At 42.5% G+C, this 13,176-nt stretch overlaps 1 protein-coding gene across 1 annotated transcript in view; it reads left to right on the forward strand.

Annotated features, from left to right (window-relative positions):
- The first annotated feature begins 10,595 nt into the window (after nt 1-10,595).
- APPBP2 (amyloid beta precursor protein binding protein 2) overlaps nt 10,596-13,176 on the forward strand; it is a 60,406-nt gene continuing 57,825 nt past the window's right edge. The window contains exon 1 of the mRNA XM_028109278.2: nt 10,596-11,017. Coding sequence (XP_027965079.1) covers nt 10,880-11,017 — 138 coding nt within the window. The 5' untranslated portion in view covers nt 10,596-10,879. The remainder of the gene's footprint in view (nt 11,018-13,176) is intronic.

Here is a 13,176-nt window from a genome sequence, read left to right on the forward strand (position 1 = left end):
ACAATCATATATACCAGTTATTAATACGTGAATATATATATGTGTATATATATATATATATATATATACACACACATACATATATATATATATACATTTTTTTAAGGTAAAGTCCAATTATATGCTGTATTGACCATAAAATTGACATGGCATTGTTGGGGCATGTGGGTGGTTGATTAAGCATCTGACTTCAGCTTGGGTCATAGTCTCAGCGTCCTGGGATGGAGCCTGCACATTGAGCTCTGAGCTCAGCAGGGAGTCTGCTTCTCCCTCCCCCCTCCCCCCACTCCAGCTTGTGTGGTCTCTCTCAAAATAAATAAATCTTTTTTTTTTAATGACATGGAATTGTTGAGAATAAAGTAGAAATCACATCATTACCATATTGTCTTTCTCTCTGGGAATAAAGCATGTCCCTCTTTTCCTTAAAAGAATCTTTAAAATGTAAAAGATAATCTTTTTTACATCCCTTGATCGTTTTGTGGCTTTTCTGACATAATCTTTTACATTTCTTTTTTTTTTTTAAAGATTTTCTTTATTTGAGAGAGAGAATGAGAGAGAGCACAAGAGGGAAGAGGGTCAGAGGGAGAAGCAGACCCTCCGCTGAACAGGGAGCCTGATGTGGGACTCGATCCCGGGACTCCAGGATCATGACCTGAGCCGAAGGCAGTCGCTTAACCAATTGAGCCACACAGGCGCCCAATCTTTCACATTTCTTATTGACTCTATTCTTCAGTTGTTTATGCTTTTATTGCTCTTACAATCTTTCCTTCCATTATAAATATGTATGTATGTATGTATGTATGTATGTATGTATTTATTTTCAGCAGGGCTAGGGGCAGAGGAAGAGAGAGAATCCTAAGCAGGCCCCACACCCTGCTCGGAGCCTGACACGGGGCTCAATCTCATAATCGAGATCATGACCTGAGCCAAAATCAAGAGTCAGACGCTTAACTGACTGAGCCACCCAGGCACCCGTGTTATATTTTCTTTTTCTTTTTTTTTTAAGACTTTATTTTGATTTTATTTATTTATTTGACAGAGAGAGAGAGACAGCGAGAGAGGGAACACAAGCAGGGGGAGTGGGAGAGGGAGAAGCAGACTTCCCGCTGAGCCAAGAGCCCAATGTGGGGCTCCAACCCAGGACCCAGGGATCATTACCTGAGCCGAAGGCAGATGCTTAACTACTGAGCCACCCAGGTGCCCCGTATTTTCTAACTTGCTATGATTCTTATATAGGAAAATCACCACCACTACTAGCAGAAATGTAAATTAGTAGAGTACAAAGTACTTAGAAGTTTGGTCTTCAAAAATGATTGTATCTTTCCAAACTCCTGGATCTATGGGAAGGAAGGTAAGAGCATGAGGAGTTATAAATAAGCAGGAAAATAGAAAAGACTGTTTTCTTTCTTCTTGTAATTTATTTAAAAGACAATGTTTAAAACAAAAAAATGTAAAGAGGGGTTTATAATAAATGTAGAAGGAAAACATATGAGAACAATCATACAAAATACAGGAGGGCAGGTAAATTTATTTTAAATTTTTATTTGTTGTCAACTTATTTCATTGTGAAGCAGGAAGTATCACATGAGTAGGGGTAAGGGTTAAGTAGAAAGTGGGAAGTGGGAAAAGATACAGTATTGACTCTAAATAGACTCTAATTAAGAATACATTTTAGGGCGCCTGGGTGGCTCAGTCGTTAAGCATCTGCCTTCGGCTCAGGTCATAGTCCTGGCATCCTGGGATCAAGCCCTGCATCAGGCTCCCTGCTCAGTGGGAAGCCTGCTTCTCCATCTGACCCTCCCCCTGCTTGTGTTCCCTCTTTCGCTGTGTCTCTCTCTGCCATATAAATAAATAAAATCCTAAAAAAAAAGAATACATTTTATTAGCCTTATAGAAAACACTGAAAAAATAAAAGAGATGTATAGCTAAGAAGTTAATAGGAAATAAAATGAAATATTTAAAAATAATAGATTGTTATTCCATTTATATGAAATTCCCAAACAGACAAAACTAATCAATAAACCTAGAAATCACATCAGTGGTTGCCTGGGTTGGGGCAGTTGGGGAAACTGACTGCAAAGGGGCACAAGGAACTTCTGGGGAAATGGAAATGTGTACCTTGATTGGGGTGGTGGTCAGCATCTTCAAGATGATCAGTGTCCTATTTAGATCTTTGCCATGGTCCAGGCCCATCACTGCTGTACTTTTCTCCTTTTGGATCTCAGAGGTTCTTTTTTTTTTTTCCTTTTTCAGAGAAAGAGAGAGAAAGAGCACACATGAGCCGGGGTGGGGGTAAGGGGGGTGCAGAGTGAAAGAGAGAATCTTAGGCAGGCTCCATACCCAGCACAGAGCCTGACCTGGGGCTCGATCTCACAACCCTGGGATCATGACCTGAGCCAAAATCAAGAGTCAGCTCAAGACTGAGCCACCCATGCACCCCTGGATCTCAGAGGTTCCTTAAGAGACAAATTTCTGTCTCCTCCCTCATGGGCACTCTCCAGTACTTTGGAATTGTCAGCCCCTGTGACAGGTTGCCAGGGACTGGCTCTGGGAGGCCAGAGCCAGTCTCGGGTACAGAAATCATTCTGAGCAATACTTGGGCTGCTCAAAGTCCTTCACAGATGCTGGTTACCCCAAGGTGATTAAAATGAATCATTCTACTACTCCCTTATCATGCAGGGGGGCCCTGTGACATTATCTTAGGCTCACATGCGTGGGCCTATCAGCCAATCATTCCCACTATGCATTCTTACTGCCTTTGTGGACTCTGTTTATGAAAGTAAACCCTCTGCACTCAGACCACCATAAACCTTTTTTATACCTACTCTAGGATCCATATGGAGGTGTGGAGGTAAGTGGTAGTTGTGGTCAGGGGACAGGGTGTAGGGCACTTCCTCCACTATCGGGTTCCTATACTTTTTACTTTGGGTTTTCCCTCTTCTTTCTCTTTTCCAGGGAAACTGGAAGGGAGGGAGAAGCTCTATTCATCAAATCTACTGTGTTGTCTATGCATATAAGTTCTTTGTTTCCCTGCAGGGCCCAGACTTTTAAAAATGCAAAAGTAAAGAAAAGGCTCCTTGTTTCCCTCTTCTGTGTCCTCTCACTAAAAACAAAAGGCATAGAACCGTTCTATCTGCTGTCTCAGTGAGGGGAAGGGCTGCTCTTCATATTGAAACTGATTAGCACATAAACAAGCTTTATGAACATCCTTATACATATGTCTATTTGAACATGTGAGGAATCATCTATAAATTAAGTTGAAATTTGCACATTTTTTTAAGCCTCTTGATGTGTATTGCCTAAATGTTTTCTCCAACATAACTTTAGCCTCTTCAACTATGTATTTAATATACTTTCTCTTCTGTTTCTTTTAAGATTTTACTTATTTATTTGAGAGAAAGAAAGAGCACGCACAAGTTGAGGGGTAGGCAAAGGGAGAGGAAAAAACAGACTCCCACCGAGCAGGGAGCCAGATGCAGGGCTCAATCCCAGGACCCCAAGATCATGACTTGAGCCAAAGGCAGACGCTTAACCGATTGAGCCACTCAGGCACCCCTATACTTTCTCTTCTTATCGGGCTAGCTCATCATTCTAATGTGAATTTTGGTGGAACATAAAAATATTTTAATACACTTCACAGCCATTAAGATGGCTATTATCCAAAAAATGAAAAAAAAAAAAGGAAAATAACAAGTGTTAGTGAATACATGTAGATACTGAAACCCTTGTGAGTCACGGGTGGGAATATAAAATGGTACAGCTGCTGTGGAAAATAGGGATGCCTGGGTGGCTCAGTTAGTTAAGCATCTGCCTTCAGCTCAGACCCAGTGTCCTGGAATAGAGCTCCACGTCAAGCTCCCACTCAGCAGGGAGTCTGCTTCTCCCTCTCCCTCTGCCCCTTCCCCCTGCTTGTCCTCTTGCTCTCAAATAAATAATCTTAAAAAAAAAAGGAACAAACTAAAGTGTATGTTTTTGAAAAATTGAGTGTAAAGGAAATAGATATTTTGCAATGCAACCAACTGTGTGGTTTTTCCCCCTGAAGAGAGGTAGGAAGGCCTATTCATTTTTTAATCTAATTACTAAATGCTCACCTTATGTCTGCACTAGGCTTGGTATCTGAAATACATAATATTTATTTTCTAGTCTTAAAGATGTTTATGGGGTGGCGCCTGGGTGGTTCAGTTGGTTAAACTGCTGCCTTCAGCTCAGGTCATGAGCCCAGGGTCCTGGGATCGAGCCCCACATTGGGCTCCCTGCTCATGCAGGAAGCCTGCTTCTCCCTCTGCCTGCCACTCCCCCTGCTTGTGCTCTCTCCCTCTCTCTCTCACTATCTCTCTCTGTGTGTCAAATAAATAAATAAAATCTTAAAAAAAAAAAGATGTTTATGGGCCCGTTGGGGAGATAAGGCATCCACACATGATATAAGTGACATATGACATTATTATAAGAAATGTTACAGGGTAGGGCCCCCGGGTGGCTCTGTCGGTTAAGCAACTGCCTTCAGCTCAGGTCATGATCCTGGAGTCTCTGGATCAAGTCCTGCATCAGGCTCCCTACTCAGTGGAGAGTCTGCTTCTCCCTCTGACCCTACCCCCTCTTGTGCTCTCTCTCTCAAATAAATAAAATTTTTTTAAAAATTTAAAAAAAAGTGTTACAGGGTAGATTATAATGTGATCTCTTAGTTTTTTCTTTTCTCTGGAATACACATTCTTTCTTTTAAATACTCTCTTATCTTAAACTATCATAAAAAATTATCAAGGTTTGTTTTTTTTTTTTCCACACTTGAAACCTTTCCCAAGTTGGTCTATGTATCTTTTAGACACATCATACTTAAAAAATCCAAAACTGGGGGGTGCCTGGGTAGCTCAGTTGGTTAAGTATCTGACTTGATTTTAGCTCAGGTGGTAATCTCAGGATTCTCTCTCTCCTTCTCTCTCTGCCCCTCTCCCCAATGCTCTCTCTTAAACAAACAAACAAAATCCAAAACTGGACCCAAACTCTCCAGTATGCTGTTAACCTCAGTAAATGGGTTCACTCTAGGTTTTGTCACCTAAATTAAATATCTGCATCATTTGTATATTTTTTAAAATTTATTTTAATACAAGTTTTTTTATTTTTTATTTTTTTTAAAGACTTTATTTATTTGAGAGAGAGAATGAGATAGAGAGAGCATGAGAGGGGGGAGGGTCCGAGGGAGAAGCAGACTCACTGCTGAGCAGGGAGCCCGATGCGGGACTCGATCCCGGGACTCCAGGATCATGACCTGAGTTGAAGGCAGTCGCTTAACCAACTGAGCCACCCAGGCGCTCAATACAAGTTTTTTTTAAAAAGGTTTTATTTATTTGAGAGAGAGAGAGCATGAGTGGAGGGAGGGGTGGAGGGAGAGGGATAAACAGGGAGCCCAACGTGGGGACCCTGGGATCATGACCTGAGCCAAAGGCAGACGCTTAACTGACTGAGCCACCCAGGCACCCCTCATTTGTATATTTTAACTAAAATGTTTGGTGGGGAGTTGGATCCTACTCAGGCAGGATAATAGTATTTCTCTCGGATTGGCTCAAGAGTTATTATTATACGACTATATTACTTTGCATATGGCTTACCTTGTTCCTATTTCTATCTCATTGAAAAAGTCAAAACTTGGGTGCCTGGATGGCTTGGTTGGTTAAGCGACTGCCTTCAGCTCAGGTCATGATCCTGGAGTCCCGGGATCAAGTCCCGCATCGGGCTCCCTGCTCAGCAGGGAGTCTGCTTCTCCCTCTGACCCTCCCCCCTCTCATGTGCTCTCTCTCATTCTCTCTCTCAAATAAAATAAAATCTTAAAAAAAAAAAGTCAAAAATTTTCCTGTCACAATTAAAGAACTACAAGTTTGTTTCACATATTTTCCTGTATTTTTTACATTTTTTTTTAAGATTTTATTTATTTATCTGACAGAGAGAGAGTACAAGCAGGGGGAACAGCAGGCAGAGGGAGAAACAGGTTCCCTGTCGAGCAAGGACCCTGACGCAGGGCTCAATCCCAGGACCCTGGGATCATGACCCGAGCCGAAGGCAGACGCTTAACCGACTGAGCCACCCAGGTGCCCTTGTATTTTTTACATTCTGATAATTAGAAAATTTCTCAGAAATTAGAGGTGTAATATAATGGCAAAATGAACCTATTTATAACTGTTCAAGTAAATCTGTTCAAGTGTTCTTTTCCTATAAATTTCATTGCAACTAAAAATACTTTGAGAACTGACCTACATTGGAATCGTTATAGCATTACTACATCCCAAACCAACTCATTATCTCCTCTTTAGCACTCCCACAATGTCCTGTGCAAACTATCACGGTATTTCTCACACTATATTATTATGATTATGTGTCTGTCTTTCCAAGAATAACCTTTAAGCCTTTATTATATACACTGGAATCAGCACAAGTTTTCTACGGATATGGGTAATAGTACAGAGGAATGAGAACTGGGCCGAATCTCCTATCTGCATTATTTCCCCAAGCAACAAGAACTTGGTAACAAACCCTTGTTCTGTTCTTTGGTGATTACAAGTTACAGGACCCAGTCATTTTGCCTTTATGATGTGTGGTGCCATACGTGTGCCTTGACAATCTTATTTATGAGGTCCATGTGATTTTGGTCTGTGGCTAATGGGTGTTGAATATATGGATTTAGACTTGGAGGGCCCTGAAAAAGATTCTTCAAATGTAGGACAAAAATCATTGTCTCTACGCTGATGCTCTATGGTTAGGCAATTCACTTTTATAAGTGGTATAGCAGAGCCATCATCAGAAAGTTAGGAAGATTGTCCAGTATGGCTTATGAATTGTATCATTTTCATGAATGCATTTATATGCTTAGCAATATGTAGCCCTGAAAGGGAATAGGTTCAATATGTAGTCTAAGGTGATGGGTTCCTGAGAACTTTAGTGATCTACTGTGGTATAATAACCCACCCACCCAATCCAACTTTAGTGATACATTAACAACCATTTTATTTTGCTCCTGTGGGTCAGAAATTCAGATGGAGAATAGGGATGCTTATCTCAGCTCCATGATGTTTGAGCCCTCATCTGGGAACACGAGTGGCTGAGGGTGACTCAAATGTCTTGGAGTTGGAATCATCCAAAGTTTCTTCGCTGAAATAACTGGCGCCTGAGCTGGTATGACTCAAAGTCTGTACTTACCTGGAACTCTTGACTGGAGTGCTTACACATAGTCTTTGCATGCGGCTTGAGCTTTCTGAAAGCATGGTTGCCTCAGAGTGGTTCCTCTTTTTAACATGGTGGCTCAGGAATCCAAGAATGAGAATTCCAGAGAACAAAATGGACTCTGTATGGTCTTTTCTGACCTAACATCACTTCTGCTGGACTCTACTTGTGAAAGCAGACAACATCTAACCAGATTCAAAAGAAAGGCACTTATGGGGCACCTGGGTGGCTCAGTCAGGTAAGCATCCGATTCTTGATTTCAACTCAGGTCATGATCTCAGGGTCCTGGGATAGAGCCCAATGTCAGGCTCCACACTTAGCAGGGAGTCTGCTTAAGGATTCTATCCCTCTCCCATAGCCCCTCCCCCCACTCATGCACTTGCTCGTGCACTCTCTCCCTCAAATAAATAAATCTTTTTTTTTAAGATTTTATTTATTTATTTGAGAGAGAGAGAATGAGAGATAGAGAGCACGAGAGGGAAGAGGGTCAGAGGGAGAAGCAGACTCCCTGCTGAGCAGGGAACCCGATGTGGGACTCAATCCCGGGACTCCAGGATCATGACCTGAGCCGAAGGCAGTCGCTTAACCAACTGAGCCACCCAGGCGCCCCTCAAATAAATAAATCTTTAAAAACAAAACAAAACAGGGGTGCCTGGGTGGCTCAGTCGGTTAAGTGTCTGCCTTTGGCTCAGGTCATGACCCAGAGTCCTAGGATCCAGCCCCACGTCAGGCTCCCTGCTCAGCAGGGAGTCTGCTTCTCCCTCTGCTCCTCACCCCACTCATGCTCTTTCTTTCTCATTCTTTCTTTCAAAAAATAAATAAAATCTTTAAAAAAACAAAAATAAAAATAAAAACAAAACAAAAGGAAGGTACTTGGACCCCACATCTCGATTAAGGGAGTAGCTGCAATTTAAAAATGATCATGATGTATATCGCCTCTTAGGATTCTTTTTGGACCAGGTTCAGGCCTCATCTAGATCTGTATACTAGAAGGCCTCCTACCAAATTTGAGGCTACCAAGGCTTAAAGGGGATTTGGTGTACTGTAGGGTCAACTTTGTGATACAAAGAACCTCTGTCCATCAAAATGTATAGGTGGTCATGACAGTTTAGCAGGCCTCTGCTGTATTCTTCCTTCCCATAGCTAAGAGTGCATGATTCTAGACCTTCTTCTGGCTCTTCCATCATATGATTGCTGTCTTTTTTCTGACACACAAATCTGATCCTTTTACTTCCCTGTTTACAATCCTCCAAGGATTCCCCATCATCTCTAAGACAAAGTTCAAGGCCATTAGCATCACCTATAAGCCCCTTTATGATCTGACCCGGACCACTGAAAAGTCAGATGCTATGCTATTGTACAAAATATTGAAACACAGTGTTTATATAATTACTGAGTTCAAATCCCAGTTCTGTTGGGACTCATTAATTTCCTAGAGCTCAATGGAGAACCTTTCTTCCCTCAGTTGATGGTAGTGTACAACAAAAATGGCCTAGTTGCCACTGGTTTCTTTGGTAAGCCAGTTCTTGATGGCCCAAACCTGCAGGTGGGTTCTAGTTCTGGAGTAGTGCTCCCCTTCGATGCTTAGTCCTTTGTACTGATGCCAGCTATTGGTCCCGAGTCTTCCAACACTTAATTCTCAAGGGCCCTGACTTCTCCAACATTTAATTCTCAGGAGTCCTGCCCTTTCAGGTAATCTGTATGCCCTTGGTCAGGGCCTCCCAGACCATCACACACATTTTAATAACTTTCAATCTCAAAACATTGAAGAAGGGATTAAAAGGCTCCTTTGTCCATAGAGACCCGTCTATGGACAAAGATGCCCAACAGCATCTAAGGTCCATATAGCAATTAATAAGTGTGTCTGACACAGCTTAACCTGTTTATAGGAACAGAGCCCAGGTCCTGATTCAGCCAAAATGTCCTAGAACATCTGCATTCAATTTCAGGGTATTCATGGATCCCTTGAGGTAGGGTTGCTGGATAAAACACAATGCCCAGTTAAATGTGAATTTCAGATAAACAATGTATAAATTTTAGTATAAGTATGTCCCATGCAGTATTTCCATGGATAGGATAATTATACATATTTGTGGAAAGAGGTCCAAACAGCGTCAAAAGATCTAAGGCAGACGCTTAACAGACTGAGCCACCAAGGCACCCTTAAGTGTATTTCTTTTTTTACCAAATTATTTATCCATTTAACATAGAAATACCAGGGTGAACTGGAAGAACCAATTCCAATTCCTTTAGCTCTAAACGTCAGGACATATTATCGTCTTTGGGTTTTACATTGTTACAGAGTGACTATGAGACAGTGATGAGACAGTGCCATCAATTATGGCCAGTAACTTCCTTGTTAAATTCCTAGAGCGGAAAGATATTGCCCAAAGTTCTTGAGATGGCCCACTTGGAAAGTTAAGTTACATAAATAGCAGATGTTCAGCCTGACTAAGGAAGGGAGCTGAAACAAGTACTCTCAATTACTCAATAATCCCCTGAGGTTGGGACTAGAACTATGAGAGAAAATTGAAATCTTCATTTTCATCTTACCATTAAGTCCTGACACAAGCCAACAATTAACCCCTTTCTTCTCACCACTATTTGTAATTCCATTATCAGGCTAACCTTCCTACCAAATTCTTCTACAGGAGTTCTTTTATTTATTTATTTGTTTTTGTTTGTAAATTTTCTTTGGAAAAAAGAAATATGGTAAAAAAGTTCAAACAGGGCGCCTGGGTGGCTCAGATGGTTAAGCGTCTGCCTTCGGCTCAGGTCATGATCCCAGGGTCCTGGGATCGAGTCCCACATTGGGCTCCTTGCTCAGCAGGGAGTCTGCTTCTCCCTCTGCCTCTCCCCCTGCTTGTTCTCTCTCTGTCTCTCTCGCAAATGAATAAATAAAATCTTTAAAAAAAAAAAGTTCAAACAATGCAAATGGTTATACAATGACCCATGATGACCCTTAGCTCCCGGACCGAAGGTTCCTAACTTGGCTTAGGGACCGGAGTCTAAGTTAGACTGTCTAGACCCATGTGAGATCCCTGAATGCATGATTTTCAATGTACTGATAATGTGCATTTTTGTGAGGAAAAGGATCCAAACTTTTACCTGAGCCTCAAAAAGGTCCATGCCTAAGAACTCTCGAGGCAGGATTTGCTGAAGGGACTGACGCGCCCGCGTAATTCGGCACGGGAGAGGGTTACTCGTCCCAGTGTAAAAAGCCCACCCCCATCCACTAACTCCGGGCCCCTGAGAAAGTGCGTTCTCTGTGGAAAAAATCACGGCTCTTTCCTTCCCAAGTTTTCCGCCTGCCGCATTCCTTCCCTCCCGCGCGTCGGCGTGCGCTGACGTCATGACGCCGCACACGCAGCCCCGCCCCTGCAGAGCTCCGCGCTGGGACGGAACCCGGGTTTCTCTCAAACACGGAATGTGAGGCCTGGGCTTGGCTTTCTCTGGCTCCGTGCCCCGCTGTTTACCCGGGCCTGCGTGCGCCGCTGCTACCCTACAGCTCGCCCGGGAGGAGCCAGGGCGGCCGTGCGCTTCTGCCCTGCGCCCGCGTGGCTGCCGCCGCCCGTCCGAATCCTCCGGGGCCGCTGAGGAGTTCGCTACGGAGGGAGGCGGGGGCCTTCGGGAGGAGGAGGCGGAGGAGGCGGAGGAGGAGGGAAGGAAGATGGCGGCCGTGGAACTAGAGTGGATCCCGGAGACTCTCTATAACACCGCCATCTCCGCTGTCGTGGACAACTACATCCGCTCCCGCCGAGACATCCGCTCCTTGCCCGAGAACATCCAGTTCGATGTTTACTACAAGGTACGGGCGGTGGGCCTGCTCCCCGCTCCCCTGCCGCAACCCCTGGGGCCGCACCCCCTTCCACGTCTGCGAACCCCCGCAGTTAACCCCTCACCCCTCGTAGCAGGATCGCCTCCCGAGACATCTGGTGCGGTCTCCGGGTTGCAGTATAGGAATACCCTGTCTCCATATCCTCTGACTTTCAAGCTCTTGGGCCTTGATTGGTATCTCTTCCTAATGAGTCTCTCCCGGTTTTTTGGTGTTCCCTCCTACACTGTGTCCCCCCACCAGGGGTAGGCCTTTTGCGTGGATTTCCTCTATTGTGCCCCTGTCCCACTCAGTCCACTTCTACCCTTTGCCTTCAGGATATTTTCTGCCCTTTCTTACCCAGATTAAGTGTCAGCATTAGCTGAACTTTTTGATCTGCTCTTATCCCCCCTTCCTACTTTCTCCTCTTGCCGCCTCTCTTCCCAAGTATTTTTTTCTGCTTCGTGTTCTTCGTTTCTCCTTCCTCATCCTAATCGTGAGGGAATTGAGGATTTACTGGAAATAGTTGTGTGCTTTATTCGCATATTCTTTAAAGCTTTGGTTTTTGTTTATACTTGGGGTTGAATTGGGGATTTTGTTAATATGTGAGTAGTGATAAACCATTTGAAAGGAAAGGAGGCAATCTTTCCTGAAAGGAAAAAAAAAACTTTAAATTATGTTCAGGTATTTGGAAGTTGCAATTTTGCATCATTCCTAAATAGCTCCCCCTCAGAAATCTGAACAAAAAGTCTCCCAAGTCACTCTCCAAGGAGTTTCAAGGGTAAGTATCTTAGACGTGGACGGTTTTTTGCAGTGTTTGGAGAGGGAGGAGAACTTTATGGACTCGGAGCCTCCCTCCCCCCCACACACATTTGAATGTGAACAGTGGACTTATTATTCAGTCCTCATTGCCTTGAATCTGCGTGGATAACTCTCCAGTAGCCACCCGTGCAAAATGTGACCAGAAGTGGAGTATGATTTATTTTTTAGATCTTAAATACTTCCTCTTGATTAGTAACTTGTCTAGAACACAGTGTAAACTGATATTTAACAGATGTGTATGTTCTTATATATATATGGTGTTTTATGGCAGTTGTTTTATTGGGAAGATTGCCCACTTTCTCCACCCCAGCATATTTTTTCAGAAAGCAGCTGACTTGCTACATTCTACTAAATCCAGCTGCATTACACCAATTCTAACAATTCAAATGGTTTTTTCCCCCATAAATATTTGGAGAAGATTTATTTTGATTATTCATTTTATTATTTGGCCCTGGGGTAGTGAAAACCTCCCTTCATCCCAAGTCCCTTTGATAAATTGATTTACTTTTGTATGTATCTAAGGAAATTTTGTATATTTAAGATTCATTCCTCCCAAGGTAGGGTGACTTTAAATTTGTCTTTCTCAGCCTGGGAAACTACAGCTTTGTGTGTATGCTTACTCTGTCCATTCTATTAAATCTTATGTAATCTTTTACACACTCCTAAGAGGAAATAATTGGAAATTGAAGCAAAGTACAGTTACTGCTTGAATTCTCTCAGAGTATACTTGACCATCTTCTAGTCACTTTTGGTCCTAATTGAAGCTTTTCATTTGCAGATTATTATTACTAGTATGAACAGATAGTGCGTTTGCCACATTTTCTGTTTCACATAGTTCACGAAGTTTTGTTTTGTTTTCCACAAAGTTTTAATATTGCTTCTTTTTGGTACATTTCTAAATAGTTCTTTGTTTAGAGTGTGGCATTGTGCTAAAGTGAATGAAGGAAGGTATTTAACATGTGCCTGGAACTGTGTTAAGTGCTTTTACACGTGTTGTCTTGATTAAACTATAGAGTAAGGCATAACCCTATGTTAAAGGTGATAAAGTTAAGTAATTCAGTCAAGGTCTAATACTTAGTATTTAGGTTCCTGTGTTCCTTGTTTTCTTGCTTGAGAAGATTTTGCATTTTGAGGTAATTGATGAAAGACATTTATAGAACTAATTCCTGGACTTGAATCTTTGATGGAAATAGAAGGAACTTTTCTTACTTTAAAACATGGTATCAGTACATAAATATAAATACCTTTTAAGCATTTTAATGCATATGAATATAAGATACTCATCCCCTGCCCAATTTGTGAACATTTTAAGAGGCTGCTTACAAGTTTCC

Source organism: Eumetopias jubatus, unplaced genomic scaffold (assembly GCF_037043125.1).
Source record: "Eumetopias jubatus isolate StellerSeaLion01/CBP00866 unplaced genomic scaffold, mEumJub1_p1.0 scaffold_10, whole genome shotgun sequence".
Taxonomy (NCBI): domain Eukaryota; kingdom Metazoa; phylum Chordata; class Mammalia; order Carnivora; family Otariidae; genus Eumetopias; species Eumetopias jubatus.